The 20,750-nt window shown below is 37.5% G+C and overlaps 1 protein-coding gene and 1 long non-coding RNA gene across 2 annotated transcripts; both read right to left on the bottom strand.

Annotated features, from left to right (window-relative positions):
• Positions 1-401: 401 nt before the first annotated feature.
• LOC149934474 (uncharacterized) lies at positions 402-1,093 on the bottom strand. Its single transcript, XR_016472287.1, has 4 exons — positions 902-1,093; positions 794-830; positions 548-724; positions 402-481 (listed from the first exon to the last, which is right to left on the bottom strand). It is a non-coding gene; the product is annotated as an uncharacterized LOC149934474 (long non-coding RNA).
• Positions 1,094-2,339: 1,246 nt separating this feature from the next.
• LOC149934473 (uncharacterized) lies at positions 2,340-16,590 on the bottom strand. The gene is made up of 3 exons (XM_090153461.1): positions 16,314-16,590; positions 3,752-3,847; positions 2,340-3,586 (listed from the first exon to the last, which is right to left on the bottom strand). The coding sequence occupies exons 1-3, from the start codon at positions 16,588-16,590 to the stop codon at positions 2,532-2,534; spliced, it is 1,428 nt and encodes a 475-aa protein (XP_090009587.1). The 3' UTR covers positions 2,340-2,531.
• Positions 16,591-20,750: the final 4,160 nt, after the last annotated feature.

Here is a 20,750-nt window from a genome sequence, read left to right as displayed (position 1 = left end):
TTTATTTTAAGTCTCAAGATGGAGGGGGTTCAAAACTAACATTTATTTTAAGTCTCAAGATGGAGGGGGTGCACAACTAACATTTATTTTAAGTCTGAAGATGGAGGGGGTGCACAACTAACATTTATTTTAAGTCTCAAGATGGAGAGGTTCAAAACTTAAACGGCCACACCTAGAATTTTACTAGTTTCGTAGAATATGATTTGCTATATCGAGCCACAAAAGATTTATTATTTTAGGCCATATCTTTCAAATACCAGTGTTGTGTTTTAAGGCGCTGTTAGATCTCTATGAGGGCTGCAAAGTTCGAACCCCTTTTGAGATAAAATCCTGTCAATCCTGTATTATAATAAGCCTTTTGATTTGGAACCGCGTCGTGGAACACAATATTTCTACAAACGAAGTTTTCATTTATCGTTTATTAATATCGTTATACATAGTGCAACTTCTAACTGTTGTTATTTTCTTAATTTTTTACTCACTGAAAATAAGTAATATATTTAAATGTAAAGATGTTCGACGGAAGCCGGAAGAGGGCTAAGCTTACTAATTTTATCGATGAGATCTCCAAGTTCCTTCGAAGCACCATGGATAATGGTTTTTGTAATATTTAGCACTATCGGCGTCGATTCTAACAACACCTTTTTCCCCAACTCCAATATCTTTTCGATGTCGCGAACCAAATCTGAAAATTCGTTTTTCTCTTTGGGAGCCGATGGTGCCACTAAATAGAGTTAATTAAATAAATAAATTTAATATTTAAAAATTATCGGTTTTCAAAATTGTATCTTACTCCGTACGAATTGGATAAACATCGAGATCGTCAAAACCTAAACGAAAGAAATAAGAAATGTAGATTTATTTATATTGGTTAAATATGCAAGTACAAGTTTGATATTACGTAAAACAGTGTTGCGAAAGACATTTTGTTTCGCTTTATTCGTCAAATCCTTTGGATTTTAACGAATCGCTTAAAGTTCCTATAGTATCTGTGTTGCGTTGATTGTTGGGTTGCATATAGCTTATATTGAAGTTAAAAGAGATGTTAAAGCTACGCTGGAAAACGCCTATAGGCAGAACGTGTGGGATTGTAGCTTTAGTGTGTACTCCCTTGCCGTTTTAAGGAGATCTTAACTCTTTAACAAAATATGGGTAGGTATTTTATGATCTCTTGTTTATTTAATTTAATTTATTAGATTTCAATTTTTTTTATTACCTTACAAGGCGGTTTTCACAAATGTATTCAGCTCATATACTCAAATGTTTATTAGTTTGTTTTGTTTTAAACTTGAATTTTATTGTTTATTATACTAGTATTTACGATCTCCCTTGATTGCACCGCCTACAATCAAATGTTGTTTTATCCTAGAACAGCGGCGTTTGTTGGTAAAAAATTGGCCTACTCGCGAAATTTTCCCAATATAAATCAAATTCCAATTCCAATATTTATTATAATCAAACAATCGATAAACCGCCAAAACTTCTAAATAAAATTTGAAATTTTTGTAATTTTAATGTGTTTAATAGGCCAAAACAAATATATGAAATCAAAGATATGCAATACCAAAAGCGACATAAGACCCAAAAGTGTGTCAGAACGGTATAATGCCGAGTGAGGCGTTTTAGAACGTATGTCTACGTGAGAATAAATCGAAGAGATAAAATCGCGGCGGACCATAGACAAAATATAACGTTGCTAGTACTATTCCAACTAGTAGGTTTTGTAGTCTATTGTGAGACTAGCTCTCAGTAAATATTTTAACGGACGCAAAGGTAGAGTTGACACACTTTTGGGTCTTATGTCACTTTTGGTAATACTTATGGTCAAATATGGTTAAATATGGCTTTGGTCAAATGTATTACTGTTAAAAAATGGTCTTAATTGAAATTCATTGATTTTATTTATTTCCATCGAAGATTTGTCATATATTGGTGGTCTTCGTAACGGGGACCTTGTGATGTCTATTGGAGCCAAAATGTTCGAGTCGTGGAATTTCCTTCCTTTGGGACTATAACGGTCCGAGATGGAGATTGTGTTTACTTCGGGCCCATAATTGTCCGGGTTGGAAGTTGCGCTTACTTTGGTATAATTAATTTCATTTGGGCTTTGTAGACTTTTTTGGTATCTTTTTATCGCGCTGCAGATTACCACGGTGTTTTCCCTGTTTTGCATCTTTAACCATTATGTGTTCGCGAAGGCTTTCGAGAATAAAAAGCAGTTGCTCGAAGCTTCGTCCTTTTGTCTGGCATTCGTCGAGGTTAAACGCTGTGATTGCTTGTCGTAGTATATCAGTAACTAGCTTGTGCAGGTCGATCATAAAATTTATTCTCTTGACGATTTGGTGATCCACACCCCAAATTTCAACTGCCCTTTGTCCTATGGTTCTCAACGTCTTTGGCCTTCTATCAATCGGCTTGACACTTGGTTTGAACGGAACAGAGTCGGATTCTGGCCGTGGTTTCGATTCTGAAGTGGTGGCGTAATCATTCGCCTGTGTGGGAGATGAATCTGGTACAATCGCCTTTTGGGGTTAAATCGTCACCGCCTTTGGCGGAGATGGACTGGCTTCAGTTGAAACTAGAACCGTTTTTACGTCTGTTGGTAGAAGCAGAGCTGGAACGGATTTTGATTCTGGTGGTAGAAGCTGAGCTGGATCGAATTTTGAGTCTGGTGGTAGAAGCGGAGCTGGAACGGATTTTGAGTCGGGTGGTAGTTGTGGACTTGGTTCCGTTTTTACATCTGTTGGTAGAAGCGGAGCTGGAACGGATTTTGAGTCGGGTGGTAGTTGTGGACTTGCTTCCGTTTTTACATCTGTTGGTAGAAGCGGAGCTGGATCGAATTTTGAGTCTGGTGGTAGTGGTGTGTCTGTTGGTAGAAGCGGAGCTGGATCGAATTTTGAGTCTGGTGGTAGTTGTGTCTCTGTTGGTAGAAGCTGAGCAGGATCAGATTTTGAGTCTAGTGGTAGTTGTGGACTTGGTTCCGTTTTTACGTCTGTTGGTAGAAGCGGAGCTGGAACGGATTTTGAGTCTGGTGGTAGTTGTGGACTTGGTTCCGTTTTTACATCTGTTGGTAGAAGCGGAGCTGGAACGGATTTTGAGTCGGGTGGTAGTTGTGGACTTGGTTCCGTTTTTACATCTGTTGGTAGAAGCGGAGCTGGATCGAATTTTGAGTCTGGTGGTAGTGGTGTGTCTGTTGCTAGAAGCGGAGCTGGATCGAATTTTGAGTCTGGTGGTAGTTGTGTCTCTGTTGGTAGAAGCTGAGCAGGATCAGATTTTGAGTCTGGTGGTAGTTGTGGACTTGGTTCCGTTTTTACGTCTGTTGGTAGAAGCGGAGCTGGAACGGATTTTGAGTCTGGTGGTAGTTGTGGACTTGGTTCCGTTTTTACATCTGTTGGTAGAAGCGGAACTGGAACGGATTTTGAGTCTGGTGGTAGTTGTGTGTCTGTTGGTAGAAGCTGAGCAGGATCAGATTTTGAGTCTGGTGGTAGTTGTGGACTTGGTTCCGTTTTTACGTCTGTTGGTAGAAGCGGAGCTGGAACGGATTTTGAGTCTGGTGGTAGTTGTGTGTCTGTTGGTAGAAGTGGACCTGTGTATTTAATATTTAAGTCTGATCAAGTTTAAAAAGATAAAAGGTGGTACCAGCTTCTATAAAATTAGGCCAGTCCACAGAAATTACTTAGCGTAAAGCCCAAACCTATAATATAGGATTATAATTAACGTTGCTTTTAAATATGAAATGTTACAATTTTACCAAAATAATTATAAGTAATTTCATCTTCTAAATCTCTTGAAGCGTCGAAGTCGTCCACTCTTGGCAACTCCAATTGAATGAAGTGCTTTAAACTACCTAAATTATTTCTATTGATATATTTACGAACCAAGCAAAATCCAACGGAAGAATGGTCCGTAACTTGCGATTTAAATTATTGTTCTATTCTTATTGAAAAGAATTTAGAGTATCTAATGATACCATAATAACTTGTGGGCTTACTAGCACATTTCTTAGAAGGTTTAGAAAATCCATTATTAGGAAATGTAATGGAATTTCTGAGATATTTTTCATTTGTTCAGATAAATTAAGTTGGTTTTTAAAAATCACGTATTTGTTCTATCCGTGTTCCTGTTAAGTTTTGATACTTGTTTCGGTTGCCTTTTCTTTTCTCTCACTCTGCCGGAAGATCTTTCCACAGCGGTAACTCCATTAGAGATAGATTTTTAAATACACAACGTCTTACAAGGGAGGCTATTCTGTAAAAATAAGAAATGACAAAAAACCATGATCCGTCAAAAATGACAAAAAAACCATGATCCGTCAAAAATGACAAAAAAAACCATGATCCGTCAAAAATGACAAAAAAAAACCATGATCGGTCAAAAATGACAAAAAAAAACCCATGATCCGTCAAAAATTACAAATAAACCATGATCCGTCAAAAATGACAAAAAAAACCATGATCCGTCAAAAATGCCAAAAAACCATGATCCGAAAAAAATGCCAAAAAAACCATGATCCGTCAAAAATGACAAAAAAATGATCCGTCAAAAATGCCACAAAAAAACCATGATCCGTCAAAAATGACCAAAAAAAACCATGATCCGTCAAAAATGACCAAAAAAACCATGATCCGTCAAAAATGACAAAAAATCATGATCCGTCAAAAATGACAAAAAAAACATGATCCGTCAAAAATGATAAAAAAAACCATGATCCGTCAAAAATGACAAAAAAAACATGATCCGTCAAAAATGACCAAAAAAACCATGATACGTCAAATATTACATCAAATATTACGTAGGGTACGGATGACGCAATATCTGTGAAACAAACCGTTAATGAAGAAATAGAGCTAGTGGCATACTTATGAGTAATTATGTTACATATGTTAAAAGGAAACACTTTTTTCATACCATTGGAAGTATTATTATTTCAACAAGCACTATATAAACAGTAACTTGCAGGTCCTTGCTCTCGGAAATATTACTTCTTGGTAATTTCTTTGGAGATGTTTCATTGAAGCGTCTATTTGGATCGGACCAATTTTTTATTTATTTTTAACAAATTTTATCTACGATTCGAAGAAGATAGTTTTTAAGATTAGTACAAACGGGAATAAAACACATTAAAACTAAGTATTTAACTTTTCTAAAAGTAGATGGCGCGTCGGTCACTGCGCTTGAGCATACCGTGTTAAAAAAGTGTATTTCTCAAATTTCTAATTTTGGAAAGTCTGATCGTAAATTTCTAAATATCAAACGCACTAAACTTAAGTTGTATTAAAAGAACTGCACTGTGTTAAAGTAAACGTGTATACAGTATAAGGTAGATTTGAATTAATTATTATTCAGATTCCATTGGTAGCGGAAATCACAGCGATTTCAGTAATAATTTTGATCAAATTGGAACGAAATTTCATACATTACATTGGATCAAATATAACATATTTGGATTGCAATTTTGATCAAGGCGAAATTGTAACCATGTACACTGTATACTGGTTTCTTACTGGGTAAAGTACCCTGTATCATGAGAATATTATTGGTTCTTTTACTTAAAAAAATATATTTTATTAAGAGATGAATTTACAATTTAACAAAATAGAAATATTTAAAAAATAGATTAGTATCGGGTACATCTTATGCTATGTTCTTTTATTTAAAAATGGAATGACTTAGTTACGAACACACATTTAATACTTTAAGAAACTATTAGAATTTAAACAATTTTTTAACTGCGTCCATGAAATGTTTCGATGCACTAATTGTTAAGGCACGCTTGTGTCTTTTCAAATGACCAGACTGAGTAAAATTTTTACAATACACGTCACACGTGTAAAGCTTTTCACCCGTGTGACTGCGCACATGCTTTTTCAAACTACGAAGATCACTGGGTCTAACACCGCTCACCTCACACGAGTAAGGCGTTTCACGTGTGTGTGTGGGCGCGTTACTTTTCAATCTACGAAGCTCATTGGGTCTTGCACCGCACACCTTACACGAGTAAGGCGTTTCACCCATGTGAGGGGGCGCGGGCCTTTTCAAGCTACGAAGATCACTGGGTCATGCACCGCTCACCTCACACGAGTAAGGCTTTTCACCCGTGTGAGTGCACGTGTGCCTTTTCAATCTATGAAGCTCATTGGGTCTTGAATCGACGAAATTTCCACCGCCGATTTACCGGAAATTCCTGTCAGTATCTTTCCGTCAAATGTACTTGATACGAGGGGTCCGTCACTTCAAGGAATCATGTACAGACCCAGTGGCGGCGGAAGCCAATTTTTAGGGGGGGTACAAACAAGCAAACGCGTTCAACTTTTTAACGCGGGGGGGGGGGGAGGACAAAAGACAGTTATGTAGATGGGTGTGGGCTGGTAACTGGGCTTCGGCCCAGGCTAACGGAGAAGGTCCAGGCAATCTGGCCGCCTCGGCGGATTGGGTAGCCTGCTGTGGGGCTGCGAGCCTCCGTATGAGAGTACGGCGGTCCTGTTTCTCGGCCTTTTGGGCTCCCACCGGGATATCCGGTGCCAGCTGTGCCGGGTTACTTGGACTGGTGTGCTCGCCGTTCCCCTTTAGGAGCTCTTTCCAATGGGTTTGGCTCTCTACCTCCGTAGGTAGGGTGTCGGCAGCAGTTTCCAGAGCATCCGCTCTCATTCCCACTGCTGTGTGCGAAGTGGCGCGCTGGTCGGCCCATTGCTGCACCTTCTGCTGGGTTGAGCGGCTTGCGTCAAGGGTGCGGCCATCAGTAGTGGGGTTCTGCTACCCATGCTGGTTTTGTCACCTGTCCGGGCTTGTGGACGCTGGCGTAGGGCATTATGATGATAGACCTCCGGTGGTATGGTTTCAATCTTACCGGTACACCGGGCTATAAATCTGACGCATGTCCAGTTATGTAGATTTGCGATCTGTAGTAATTGGGACTTGGCAGTGCTACGTCAGTTTTTTTTTTATAGTTTTTATAGTGGGGAGAAAAATATGACCACAATGGCGGCCATGGCCAAAGCTACGGAGTGCCAAGTCTCTATTGGTAGTTTTACTGTACTGCCAATAACGATTATTACTACTGCTTTGAATCTAGTTTAAACATACCTTTCCGTGAATTTCGTCGTCTGCCCTGGTTTAAAAATATGCCTCATTTAAACTAAATTCGAATACCGATTGCGCCGAAGTTTCAAAAGAATGTATTAAGTTGTTTACTTGTTACAAAGGTTAACCTTTAAGCAAATTTTAGTGAAAATTCCGCTAGTGTAGGTTATTAAACACTCAAGGCGAAAATTAATAAAGAACAACTTACATTAATGGTTTCCAGATTACTATAACTGGAAAATGGTAAACACAGTAAACCCATTTATTATCTTTTGCACTAGTCTACTTATTTAATTTTAATAGAAAACCGAATCGTGGCACGAAATTGACCAAAATAGGCGCCGTGCCAACACCGTCCTGAGAAACCGTTGCAAAGCAGAGTTGCCAATGTTGGAAAGTTGAAATTGGGATAATTGTTAATCAGTTTTTCTGTCCGTCCATGTAAAACCATTTCGGTAATTCAGAATTAACTCAGCTAAGCGTAATATCACGGTCATCAGCTAGTTTACTGACTCTTAGCCCTAAAGTATGTTTAACTACACATTTGTACCTCCTCCCTCTTCAAAAAATATTTCGCGATAACACTCTTTTTCGCGGTCTTTTCGACCCCTCTTTTTGGCCGCCCGCTAGTCGGCCATTACCTGGAACCACCGGTGGGGGTCTAGGCTCTGGTCTTTGGTCCCAGGATATGGAGAATGGGGGTTAAGGGGGGTAAACTCCACATGAACGCGCCCAGCAAAATTCACAAAAAAAGAGTGTATAATCTGTATAATATAACTATTTTTTCTTTCTTCGTGTGTTCAGTGTTAAACAAAAAAGCAATTTGTTAATATTGCAAATTTCAAATAGACGTTTGTATCATCGAAATACGAAGTTCGTATTAAGCTCGTTGAATGATTTCATTTACATCGAGCTGCCTAGACTCCAAAAGTTTCGCTTTTTGGTTTCTCCATAACCAAAGTTTTATATAATCATTATGCATTTAGAAAATGATATTTTTCAGAGTGCAATTTGGGGGGGTACAAATACATACATTGTACCCCCCTAGTGAAATCTGGGGGGTACAATGTACCCCTGTACCCCCCTATTCCGCCGCCACTATACAGACCCTGATTCCTTGATTCCGAATCGCAGGAATCTAGGCGGGAATCATACATTTTTCAGAATCAAAAAATCGTGTTCGAATCATGGAATTGTAAGGGAATCAACTTCGAATCTCTAAAATCATGGAATCATACTGAATCATGCTGGAATCATACCTGGAATCTGGAATCATACCCAAATCATGGAATCATACTGAATCATGCTGGAATCATACCTGGAATCTGGAATCATACCCAAATCATGGAATCATACTGAATCATGCTGGAATCATACCTGGAATCTTGAATCATACCGAATCATACCTGGAATCTGGAATCATACCCAAGTCATGGAATCATACATGGAACTTGGAATCATACATGGAATCTGGAATCATACATGGAATCTGGAATCATACTCAAATCATGGAATCATACCTGGAATCTTGAATCATACCCAAATCATGGAATCATACCGAATCATGCTGGAATCATACCTGGAATCTGGAATCATACCCAAATCCTGGAATCATACTGAATCATGCTGGAATCATACCTGGAATCTGGAATCATACCCAAATCATGGAATCATACTGAATCATGCTGGAATCATACCTGGAATCTGGAATCATACCTGGAATCTGGAATCATACCCAAATCATGGAATCATACCGAATCAGGGTGGAATTAATTTTAAGAAATAATCTTGCAACAACCAAAATGTGTACATTCTAAAAACATACATTAAATTAATAAATAAAGAATTTCGTGATTATGAACTTAATTTAACCTAGGAGCAACAAACACAAGGAGACCGCAGCTAGCCTTTAAACACGCTAACGAAGGGTTGTGTACGAATTTCATTGGACGAGCGTCACGAGCCTTTACGATGAACGTTTTACGGGCGGGGGGGGGGAAGACAATTTCCGAATTTTCCCCTTCCGACGGCAGCAGGTGCTAAAGCGTCTAGCCAATGAAAAACGTACACAAGAAAATCCACGACTATTGACGGGTTGCGTTCTCCTTGTGTGGGTTGTTGTGTTTGTTGCTCCTAGATTTAACATACCTTAAATTTACGAAATAAAGTGTTTATGCCGATTTTGAATTAGTTACAAGAATAACCTGTTAAGTATATGAGTAAGTTCAGGAAACTATATAGGTATACACTTGTAATGTCTAAGGAAGATTTTTACGGCCGTGATGAAGCTCGTAGAAATGGGCTTGTCTTAAAGCGGGAAAACTCACGAGAAAAACTCTCGCGCCTCGCTACCCTAATTCGACGAAAACTCGTCATTAAGCCTATTCATGGTTATTATATTATTAGCTTACCTGATTATCTCTTTTATAACCATGCAAAACCTGAAATTACACTGAGATAAAAATATTCGGTCGATTTTACAGGAAAATCACGGACCCAAGAGTGTCCATGTCTTTATGTAGATTGTACCTGGCCTTTCGTCAAATTTATGTACGTCGAAAAATATGTAAATATTACAGTAAAACGTTTACGGTAGATGATATGATTTTTACAGGAAAATATAAAAAAATTACAGTAGGTAACTTTGTACATTTTACATAAACTAAAGAAAAGTTTCGAGTTAAAAACGTTTAAACTACTGGTCAGCCCACAGTATATTTGACCGTAAGTTATGTTTATTGTATTGAAGAGTATGTGAAATATACAGTCTGCAGTATTGTGGATTTTACGGGTAGTTATGTTTATTATATTGAAGAATATGTAAAATATACAGCTCAATTTACTGTATATTTTACAGTAAATTATGTGTATTATATTGAAGATCGTGTAATTTATACAATTGGTAGTATTGTAGATTGTACAGTAAGTTAAGTTTATTCTCATTAAGAATATCTAAAATATAGAGTTATAAGAACTGTAGATTGTACAGTAGATTATGTTTATTTTAGTGATGATTATGTTAAATATACAGCTCAAATGACTGTAAATTTTACAGTTAGTTATGTTTATTGTATCGAAGAATGTGTAAAATACACGGTTTGGAGAACTGTAGATTTTACGGGTAGTTTTGTTTATTTAATGAATGTAAAATATACATTCGGAGTACTGTACATTGTTACTTTAAGTTGTGTTTATTATCGTAAAGAATATGAAAAATAAACAGCTCGAAGTACAGTTCATTTTATAGTAAATTATGTTTATTGTATAGAAGAATAAGTAAAATATACAGTTCGGAGTTGTGTGTTTTACATGAACTTCACTAATTAAAAAATAAAGATTTTCTCTCATTTATGGTAGTGTTTTCATATTTTATTTCAGAAACTACCGTTGCAATTACTTAACAACTTGAATGAAATTCACAAAAATAAGGTTAAATGCCAGTAATTTTAGGCTGGGTCCACTCGAGAGCCGACAATTTATTAATCAATCCAATAACTTTGGTATTAAATAAATCTTTGGGGTTTTCCGGATTTATAACGACTACGAACCTAAAAAAAACATTATATTAAAAAAATCGATGTAAAAATTGTATGATATCCGTGGAATACTGTCATCCAATCAGCGAAGTGGAAAGAGTGTGGCGGGCTCGGTTGCGGGCATATTCTTCCAAATTACCCAAATTTATCTACAACCCTAAAAACGACAAACACAATCAAGGTGATTTTATACAATTTTAAACAAAATGAAAAACAACTTAAATCAAAATTATATTTCGCTTAAAAATCTAATTAAAATAAATTCAATTTTTCAAGGTAGTAAATAGCTTATGTTCATACAACTTACCGTAATTACTTTTTGACTTGGAACGTTGTGTTAGTCCTTCAGTCCAGTTACAGATTAAAGACGTTACCGAGTCTCTAATAGTAGTTATACGCAAAATAAAGGTTTTTGATATTAAATATTGAATTATCCTCTAAAATTTACTAATACGGAAAAGTAAAATATTTACCTTTAAGTTATGTTCGCTCGATTCTGTAAAATGGAAAAAAGACCTGATCGGTTGTAAGTGTATATGCAAAGGGAAGCCTTATTTAATGCAAGTAAACTTCCAGAATGCATGCGAAAGAAATCAAAGCCCGCGATTGAAATTCAGAGGCGCTAATGATGTGAATTTAAAATTGCAATAATGTAATTTTTAGGACTGGCTTAGGGGTATCCCCTCACACCCCACAATTTTTCCCAGAACATTACAAGCGCGAAAAGGTGAAAAAGTTCACCGTAAAAGGGATAAAAAAGATAAAACCTAACAAGTTTAGAAGAATTAATAACAATAGTGAGTTACTCGAACCAATAGGCCTTCGTGGAAATAATTAGAAATTTGGAATATATATAAGCTTTCCAGTCGGAAACTAAATAATTTTATAAAAAATGGCCAGAAAATACGACAAACACTAATAAATTTGCCTTTCAGTGGCTAGCACTTTTTTTTTCAGAAGGAGAAAAAAGATTAAATGGAACGTAATAATATTTATTTAGGTGATACCAAATTGGTTTCATATGGAAACACTGTTTAGAACAGCTAAGACTTAAAGGGCAACGCAAGTGAGCTGGCAAAAAAAGAAAAAGCAGCTTGCTTTTCATCCCCTCCCCCCAACCCCTCACTCGGCCTTGGCAGAGGCGGGCAGAGTCAACCGTAAATTTCGCACTTTACTGACTTTACACACATTTTGCCAGCTCACTTGCGTTGCCCTTTAACGAAGTATATTAGTTTGGAATTGGAAGCGTATTTAGTGTTTTTACTTGGCTTAAATTTTATTACCTTGTTTAGTTGAACTGGGGTATCCTTTTAATGAAGTAAAACGAAAGTTAAGCGAATTACCGAATTTAAAACTAATTATTTCATTAAAATGAAGCGACAGCTAAGCGTATATTCAAGGACGGACAAAACCGAAACTAAAAAAACGACGTTACTAGATTTTTATGAATCGTGTACTTTAGTGTCGTCCATGTGTGTGGGTGGGTATGTGTGTGGGTGGGTATGATTGGGAACGCGAAAAAACGTAGCCAAGCGGGGGAAATTCCTCTTAGTTTGCGTTGTGTAGATCATCAAGAGCACTATACAACAGCCAATTGACGTGGCACCACAGGTTGAAGTATATTCGTTTCAACAGTAGGCCCATGCGTTTTTCGCCTTCCTGGCTAGAAATGAAATATAAAAAATATGGCCGAATGACGTCGAGAAAATACGAGCATTCAGGCAAAACGGGTTTAATTTCTAGTCAAATTTAAAGAAAATTCATAAATAATACAAAATCTAGTTGCAAATTGAGTTTGTACAATAAAATAATTAGCGATTTGACCTGTATGTAATTGTAATTTTGTTATTTCTGGCTATTTCTTTCTCAATTAATCATTAAGACTGGGACGCTTTTGTATATATACGCATTTTGCTTTTTGAACTATTCTCACAGCGAAGAGGCCGTTAAATGGTTAAGGACGCACGCTTAAAGCTAACAGGCGTGAGTTCGAATCTCGCTTCCGCATATATCTCTTATTAATATTTTTATTTTAATTTTACTTTCAGTTTGAACATTTTCTCTGCTTTTCATATCAAATAATTTATATTACTTAAAATCCTCTAATAATCTTACTTAAATTCCTCTAATAATCTTACTTAAATTCCTCTAATAATCTTACTTAAATTCCTCTAATAATCTTACTTAAATTCCTCTAATAATCTTACTTAAATTCCTCTAATAATCTTACTTAAATTCCTCTAATAATATTACTTAAATTCCTCGAATTCATTATCTTGTCATTTTAATTAATTTTACAAAAAAAAATACTAAGAATTTTGGAATTGCTGTATTTTTCACTTATAGTTATTTATAATAGTATTTAATTTCGGTAGTATTTCCAAAACTATTGAAATTCCACTCTTTTTATTTTTGTTTCCTTGTTCACTCCGCTATGCCCCGACGCCTTTCCCGCCTCGTATTCTCTCTCTCTCTCTCCCTTCTCTGTGAATCGACTGTCTCCCCCGTTGTCGCTCCCCAAGTAGCCGGTACCGCGAAACGGGAATTTGTTAAGAGCGTCGCTGAAAAAATCGCATTTCTTTAAACTAATGATTAAGCACTTAAAAAAAAACCCCATTATATCGAAACATGTAAATGGCACATGTTTCCGACGTCAGGAATCCAGTGGTGGTTTTAGATTTCGCCTAGGACCAATAGTTTTAGAGATATAAAAATAACAAGAAATGCATGTTAAAAAAGGTTCTCAGTCGAAATTTCGGGGCTTATGGTTTCAGCATAGGCCAAAGCCAGGCGATCCGGAACAGATTGCGTTGTAGAACGGGGGGGGGGGGGGCTTGTAGAAGGCAGGAGTCGAGGGTAAGAATAAACAGTTTTTACTTTAATTATTATTTTGTAAGAGTTACTTTTACTTTTGAAAGCGTTTCGATTTTGCGGGTACTGTTATCTGACATCCCATGCAAAATCTAGTAACAATTCGCGGAGACCTACGCAATGAATTATATTTTCATTTGAAAAACATACAATCATAAAAAATAAAGTTTCGAGAATATAAATGATCATACTTATAGTGGTATGTAAAAAATGCGGTCTAAAATTTAAAAAAATATATTTTTCATCTCGTTATGAACTTGCGAATTTATCCCTTCAAACACGAATATTTTACGCTTCGCATATATGTAAAACGTACAGTTTTAAATTATGTAAAACCTTTTTACGGCATCGAACTGTACTTTTAACGTAAGCTAACTTACTTAGCGAATGCACTATATTAATGTAAAATTTCCATTGTGAACTGAAGAGTTTACAGACATTTTACCTGTAATATTTACAGATTCAAAGTATGATAATGGGTTTAAAAACCTCTCCGGTACTTGTTACGGTAAATACCTGTTTTTATTGAATAAACGTTATTCCTGTACATTTTCCCTTTGAAAACTACAAAAACGTGGTAATATTTACTGAACTATTCTGTAAACGTGTTGTGCCGTATCTCCATGTAAAAATGTCCTGTAGCAACGACAGTTTTTTTTCTCAGTGTAGGTATCACTACACTTCTTTCGCGAAGAACGTTAAAATTATTTTAAAAGGTATAGACTGTCTGGCCGGAACTGACCTCCATGGTGTTGAATCTATTGCGGTACAAATTACTACTCCAACCTTAAAGGGCAACGCAAGTGACCATGCAGGGGGGTAAATTATCTTATAGATAAAAAGAACGACTGCGCATGCGCTATCTGCCATAGCCTTTCCCTCTGTAAAAAAAGCAGAACCATATTTGCCGAATTTATTTTGTATAAATGCGCCTCTCGCGGTTTTTACGCAAAATCCATGCATTCTTTAGTCGCGAAAATGGCCGAGGAAAGTGAAGTCTGAGTGCTTACCGATAAATCGGATCCTAAACTTCTACAAAATAAATGTAATAAAAAAAGATAAATATTCTGTCGGGGTATAATGATAGGGAAATTGTTAAGGGAGACGGGATATAGGAGTGTGTGTGGTGTTGAATTTTCTTAATCCAATGTGAGGCTAGCGGCAGAGATTTACCGCGTCCAAGGCCTAATGTTTCAACTTCCATTATTAAAAATATTCAATTCACAAATAATTTTATTCCAAAACATTGTTAAATCGAAAATATCAAAGTCCAACTCTCGGAAACTAACCCAGTTCTTTTCTCCATAATAAATAAATTAAGCTAGGCCTAAATTCCTGGGTTCGTTGATTGCGAGCTAACTCAGCGAAGAAAATCGAAAAATTCGCGAATGAGAGCGAAATTGCGCCACGTGGCTACACCAAGGAGAATAAGGCTTTCGCGCTGTATAAAATCATCCTTGGAAAACCTACTTACGGCTTGTTGAAGAAAACATAGTTCCCCCCCTGCATGACCACTTGCGTTGCCCTTTAAGTACGATTGTCTGTGTATTATACCGCTCTAACAATGTCAACTATACAAACAATCACTATGTTATCTCCTTAATTAATGCTCTTTGCTCCCACTGTGATATTAATCGCCTTGCCCTCCTTCTCCTCGGCGATTTTAATTACCCATTTATTGACTGGTTTAACTCCTCTACGGCAATCGGTGCCAATACTCAAACCCAACTGTTTCATGACTGAATTAATGAAAATTCTCTCACTCAATTTGTGTTATCTCCCTCTAGAAATGGCGGTGCATTGTGTCGTGACAATATTCTAGACTTAATATTCTCATCGGACCCTGATCTTGTCTCTAATGTGACAACCCTGCCCCCTCCTGGCTCCAGTGACCATGTTATTCTTTGTTTTTCCTTGGCACTTGCTTGTGACTCTCCCATTTTTCGCCCTAAGCCCAATTTTTTTAATGGTGATTACTCTTCACTTAATGCATTTTTCTCAAAAATTGACTGGTCACTCGTGATATCCAGTAGTTCTCCAAGCTGGAATTTGCTCCTTTATCCCGGCTACCAGTCCCAATCGTAGGCCCATTCTCCCGCGCCGTACTGCCTTAAGCCGTAGAACTAAAACCCAAGCGTTGCATCGCTTATCTCTATCAAAAAACGCTTAGCTACCCTTCCCGTTATCTCTCGTCAGCTGGATATTTATCGAAAAGCCCGCAATGGTCATTCAAATCATTTGCGCACACTAAGACGGAAGTCTGAGGCTACTCTGTCCAAACTCATCACCAGTAACCCCAAGTCATTTTACTCCCACATAAATAAATTCCGCGTGACACGTTATAAACTTTTTGAGGTCCAAAAATCTGACGGTCCCTTTACAGTTACTCCCAAGGAGGCTGCTAATGTTTTTAATAACTACTTCGCCTCAGCCGTCCAAACCCAACCGTTCGTCCCTAGCCCCCTCGCATTTCCCTGCCCGTCACCTTCGATAAATTTAGTTGCGAGCCGTCGGATATCCTTTATCTATTAATAATAATAATAATAATAATAACAAACTCCAAACTGATAAATGCCCCGGCTCTGATGCTGTCCATCCTCTGCTACTTCGCAACTGTGCTGAGTCTCTCGCTTTCCCCCTTTAAATACTTATCTCTCTTTCCTTCTCGTGTTGTACCCTGCCCCCTTCCTGGAAGGAGGCCAAAAAAGGTTCACGTTTTCTTCCCTCTAACTTTCGCTCTATTAGTGTTCTGAACCATGTCCCTAAACTCTCTGTATCTCTAGCCATTGTATTAGTCTATGCTCTAGCCCACGACCAGTTAAGTACTATTTTGCACTCCTCCAACTTCTTTTCCACTGCCCAACATGGCTTTCTCCCGAAACGCTCTTGCCTTACCAACCTCTTGTCCGCCACTAATCATTGGTCGAGCTGGCTGGACCAAGGCTTTAGCGTCGATGTTATTTTTCTGGACTTCGCCAAAGCCTTCGATTCCTTCCCCCACCCTGCTATTTTCTCCGCCCTTCGCGATGCTGGTGTTTGTGGCGACGCGCTTGCTTGGCACAGTTCCTACCTCTCCCACCGCAAACAGCGCGTTGTTGTTCATGGCGAGGCATCTGACTGGTCCGAAGTTCTATCCGGGGTCCCTCAGGGATCTATTCTTGCACCCCTTCTTTTCAATGTTTTAATTAACTCTCTCCCTGATGCTATTCATGAGGCCTTTACTGCACTCTTTGCTGTTTACACCAAACTTTACCTTTGTATTAAAACTACTGCTGATTGCCTTAGGCTACAGTCAGATATAGTCGCCGTAGTTTCCTGGGCTTCTTCTAAGGGTCTCTCTTTCAACTCTGACGAATGTTCGGTCCTACACCTTGGTAAAAAAACCCAACCATATCTACACCATTGACGACGTCCCAATTAAAACCACGTTATCCGAACGGGATCTCCAATTTGTTACCATGAGGATGAATTCTTTTCGCGTCAAACCTCGAGGAAAATGGAATTAGAAATGTCGTGTTACGTCTTACACATGACGTAGTTAAGCCCCGCCTTTTCCTCGACGCGCTTTCGTATCACCGTCCCAATGGAACCTTAGACATTCCAAGTGTATACCTCTATAGTTTCCTGGTAAGTTAATTGGTTTATTGTAAATTTTTATTTTAGAAATTAATTGAATTGAAGAAGTAACTGTTTAAAATTGGCAACTTGAATTGAAGAAGCAACTGTTTAAAATTGGCAACGTACTTAATTTAAAATATCAATAATTGAAAAGTAATTAATTACTAATTAAATTCTGACGTTAGCATAATTATATATAACGCGTTAAGTAAATGACTACATGTAATTTATAGTTAATTGAATATCGGTAAACCAGAGATCCTGCTAGTCGCTGCGCTTATAGAGATATGAAATTCTCACGAAAACGCGCCAAGAAATATTCAAGCATCCGCGCCGTCGCTCGGCCAGGAGAAATCCTATTTTTCGCTTATGACATCGCAATAGCTTTCTCTCAGACGTCGAGGGGCGCCACCGTCGGGAAAAAATAGAGGGTCGCTGGGGGTATTGGGAGTTTAATTATAAGCGCAGGATTTCTGGGTAAACCACCTAGTTTAATTAATTAGTGATTGAATGAGCTTGATTGTAGCTTGGTATGCCTTTGAAACTAAGTAGCCGTAGAATTACATTTAATTTTAATTTATGGATTAAATATTTCGTTATTAAAGTAATCATTACTAATGATATAAAACGTAACCATCAACCTTCGAAGTTATTCCACAAATAACTTAAACTTAGAATAACTTACGCTCTCCGGTTGGGGTTTGAACCTCGGCCTCATGTTCCGCAGTCGGGTGAGCTTCGACGATGCTCCGCTGCATCGAAACCCAAGCTAAATTATAGTTATTTTACTCGTTCCTATCTAAGGTTTTTTTGGCTTCCCCGTTATAAATATTTAATATTAATAAATTTTTTCGATGGAATTTCCTTCGGTCTATTGGAATTCGTGGAATTGGGATTCGGTCAAATGGAATTCGCATGAATGGGATTCGGTCAAATGGAATTCGCATGAATGGGATTCGGTCAAATGAAATTCGCGTGAATGGGTTTCGGTCAAATGGAATTTTCACGAATTGGATTCGGTCAAATCGAATTTGCACGAAAGGGATTCGGACTTCGGTCAAATCGAACTCGCATTAATGGGATTCGGTCAAATAGAATTTGCACGAATGGGATTCGGTAAAATGGAACTCGCAAGAATAGGATTCGGTAATATGGGATTCGGTCAAATGGAATTTGCACGAAAGGGATTCGGTCAAATCAAACTCGCATTAATGGGATTCGGTCAAATCGAACTCGAATTAATGGGATTCGGTCAAATCGAACTCACATTAATGGGATTCGGTCAAATGGAATTTGCACGAATGGGATAAGGTAAAATGGAACTCGCAAGAATAGGATTCGGTAATATGAAACTCGCACGAATGGGATTCGGTTAAATGGAATTCACATGAATTTGATTCGGTCAAATGGAATTCGGTGTATTGGGATTCGGTCAAATGGGAATAATTCTATTTTTTGTAGGTCAAATGGGAATTCGATTCAATGGTAATCTATCCAATGGTAAAACACCACCATAATACTTGCCACCGTCGTCGCAAACTGTAAAATATATTAATTATTATAATTTTATATTAATAAACCATGGTTGACAGTAGTGCGCTTACGATTTAAATGTAATATAATTTTCGGCTCATAAATGTTTCGGGTCGAATTAACTTAATTTATATTAAAAAAGACTTACGTATGCACTGAATTCTTTTCTAAATGAATTGTACTTTTATCAAATAAAGTCATTTATAAATCAAATGCCTAAAGAGATAGTGTCATAATTTTCTACGTATATGAAGTTTTTTCATCAATTATTGAAAAATATAGTAAAGAAAAATATAGTTATAAAACATTTGGTATAAACATAAATATTCACGATTAATTTCAAATTTTAAAATAGAAAGATAGCGTAACTTTTTTTATCACATACTGTCTACGTCATAAATAGGTTGATGTTTATTGGTTGCTACTAGAGCGAGCTGGAGATAAAATTTTTAGGGGATTACAGGAGGAAATTTTACTCCCATCGCTTTCTTTTGATCCGAGTTTCCCGCTTTCGCACGCTTAAGACCCTCATTCGATTTTAAGTAATGGAAAGATAAGCCGCTTTTGTTGTTATTATTACTGCAGGAAGGAACTGCACAATACACTGTGGCGCCCACGCTCTTCGGTGCTTTCGGTGGCATCTTTCCGTAGAATATAAATATGAATTGTTATAATGACTACGTATAAGAAATAATGATATAATTTATAAACAATACCTTGTTTCCGATTTTTTCTTCAATTTCTACTTTGAAAATAATATTTTTACACGTAGCTGGCTCGTGAAGTCGTGATTCTCGAATCTCGAACCGCGTGGTCCGCGAGAAGAAAGTCAAAAAACGCGCTTACAAATCCTCTACGCGATAGTAGAAAAAGACTATTGGAAATTCCCCGCCGCTCGAGCGCGCCGAAATCGACCAAACTCATGACGTCAACAATCTGTAAAGTTTTGACTCGGCTATTGAAATACCATTATTTTACATTAAAATATAAATCTAAATACTAATTGAAAGTACTAATATGTATATATATTCCGATTCTGGACTTAAAAATCTATCATAACGTGTAAGCCAAAGAACAAAATTTTAAATTAATCTGAGTTGGCACTATCTCTTTAAGCTTTCAGATTATGAACGAGTTAGTTTAATTTTGTGAAAAATACAAGTCTTTCCAAGTGGTAGTTTTCCAAGATGGCGGTCAAAATGTTAAAGGCGAAACCGGGCCCTAAAGCTCCTGGGCTTAATGTTGTATTCCATTTAGAAACTGTAAATCCAGTTTTCCCAAACACTGCTGGGACCCGTTGAGGCCATATTTCGCTTTGCCTATAGATTCTTTTATGCGCGTATTTAATGTGAGATGCCATTACCGTACTGCAAGCCAGAGAACGGGTTTTGGGGGAAAGACATTTCTACTGTAGAGCTACGTGCAGTACGTCTATGGTGACTGCCTGTGGAAGAAATCGTGGGAGGGATCCTTGATGGGGGAAAACGCGCGTAAAAGAGTGTATAGAGACTTGGCACTCCGTAGCTTTGGCCATGGCCGCCATTGTGGTCATATTTTTCTCCCCACGATAAAAACTATTGAAAAAAAATCTGTGACGTAGCACTGCCAAGTCCCTATTGCTTGTTCGAAGCAGCTGCACTGGCCCCCTGGAGGCTGATTCTTTATCCTTTGGCCATTTCCTTGTTCTTAAATTGAAATTCAATTAATATGGTCATGCTAATTTTGATGATTAACAGCTTTGAAGGCTCGGGTGTTGGGCATCTTCTTTTAGTTTCCATGAAGTAGAGAAAAGGTGGATCCACTATCTTTGCCGAAGTACTGATATTTCAGTATCCCAACCATTTGGTTTTATAATTCGGCCGTTGGTGATAAAATTGGCCTACACCTCTTCAACAACACCGTGAAATTACGCGATGTTAATATATTATGTGTACCCAAATCGCTCTCCAGCACTTTGAATTCTTCCATTTTGGTAAAGTTACAAAGTTATAACGAACAAAACAATTTGGTAATAATAATAAAAACACTCAAAGCGAGATAAGAAAACAAATCAAATCTAAGCGTTATCGCGCCATGCGTCAGATTTAATTATTTTAATTGAAAAACGCGCCC

This window comes from Leiobunum rupestre, chromosome 7 (assembly GCF_980474605.1).
Source record: "Leiobunum rupestre chromosome 7, qqLeiRupe1.1.hap1, whole genome shotgun sequence".
NCBI classification, from domain to species: domain Eukaryota; kingdom Metazoa; phylum Arthropoda; class Arachnida; order Opiliones; family Sclerosomatidae; genus Leiobunum; species Leiobunum rupestre.
Note: the sequence above shows the minus strand (reverse complement) of the source record. Positions and strands in the feature narration are given on the sequence as shown.

Coding starts and splice junctions, on each gene's coding strand:
- LOC149934473 (XM_090153461.1), bottom strand. CDS start 16,590: ATGAACAACAACGCGCTGTTTGCGGTGGGAGAGGTAGGAACTGTGCCA. Junction 3,848..16,313: donor AGTTGGAGGAGTGCAAAATA/GTACTTAACTGG, acceptor GAAATAATTTAG/GTAGTTTAAAGCACTTCATT. Junction 3,587..3,751: donor AATTACTTATAATTATTTTG/GTAAAATTGTAA, acceptor TTAAATACACAG/GTCCACTTCTACCAACAGAC.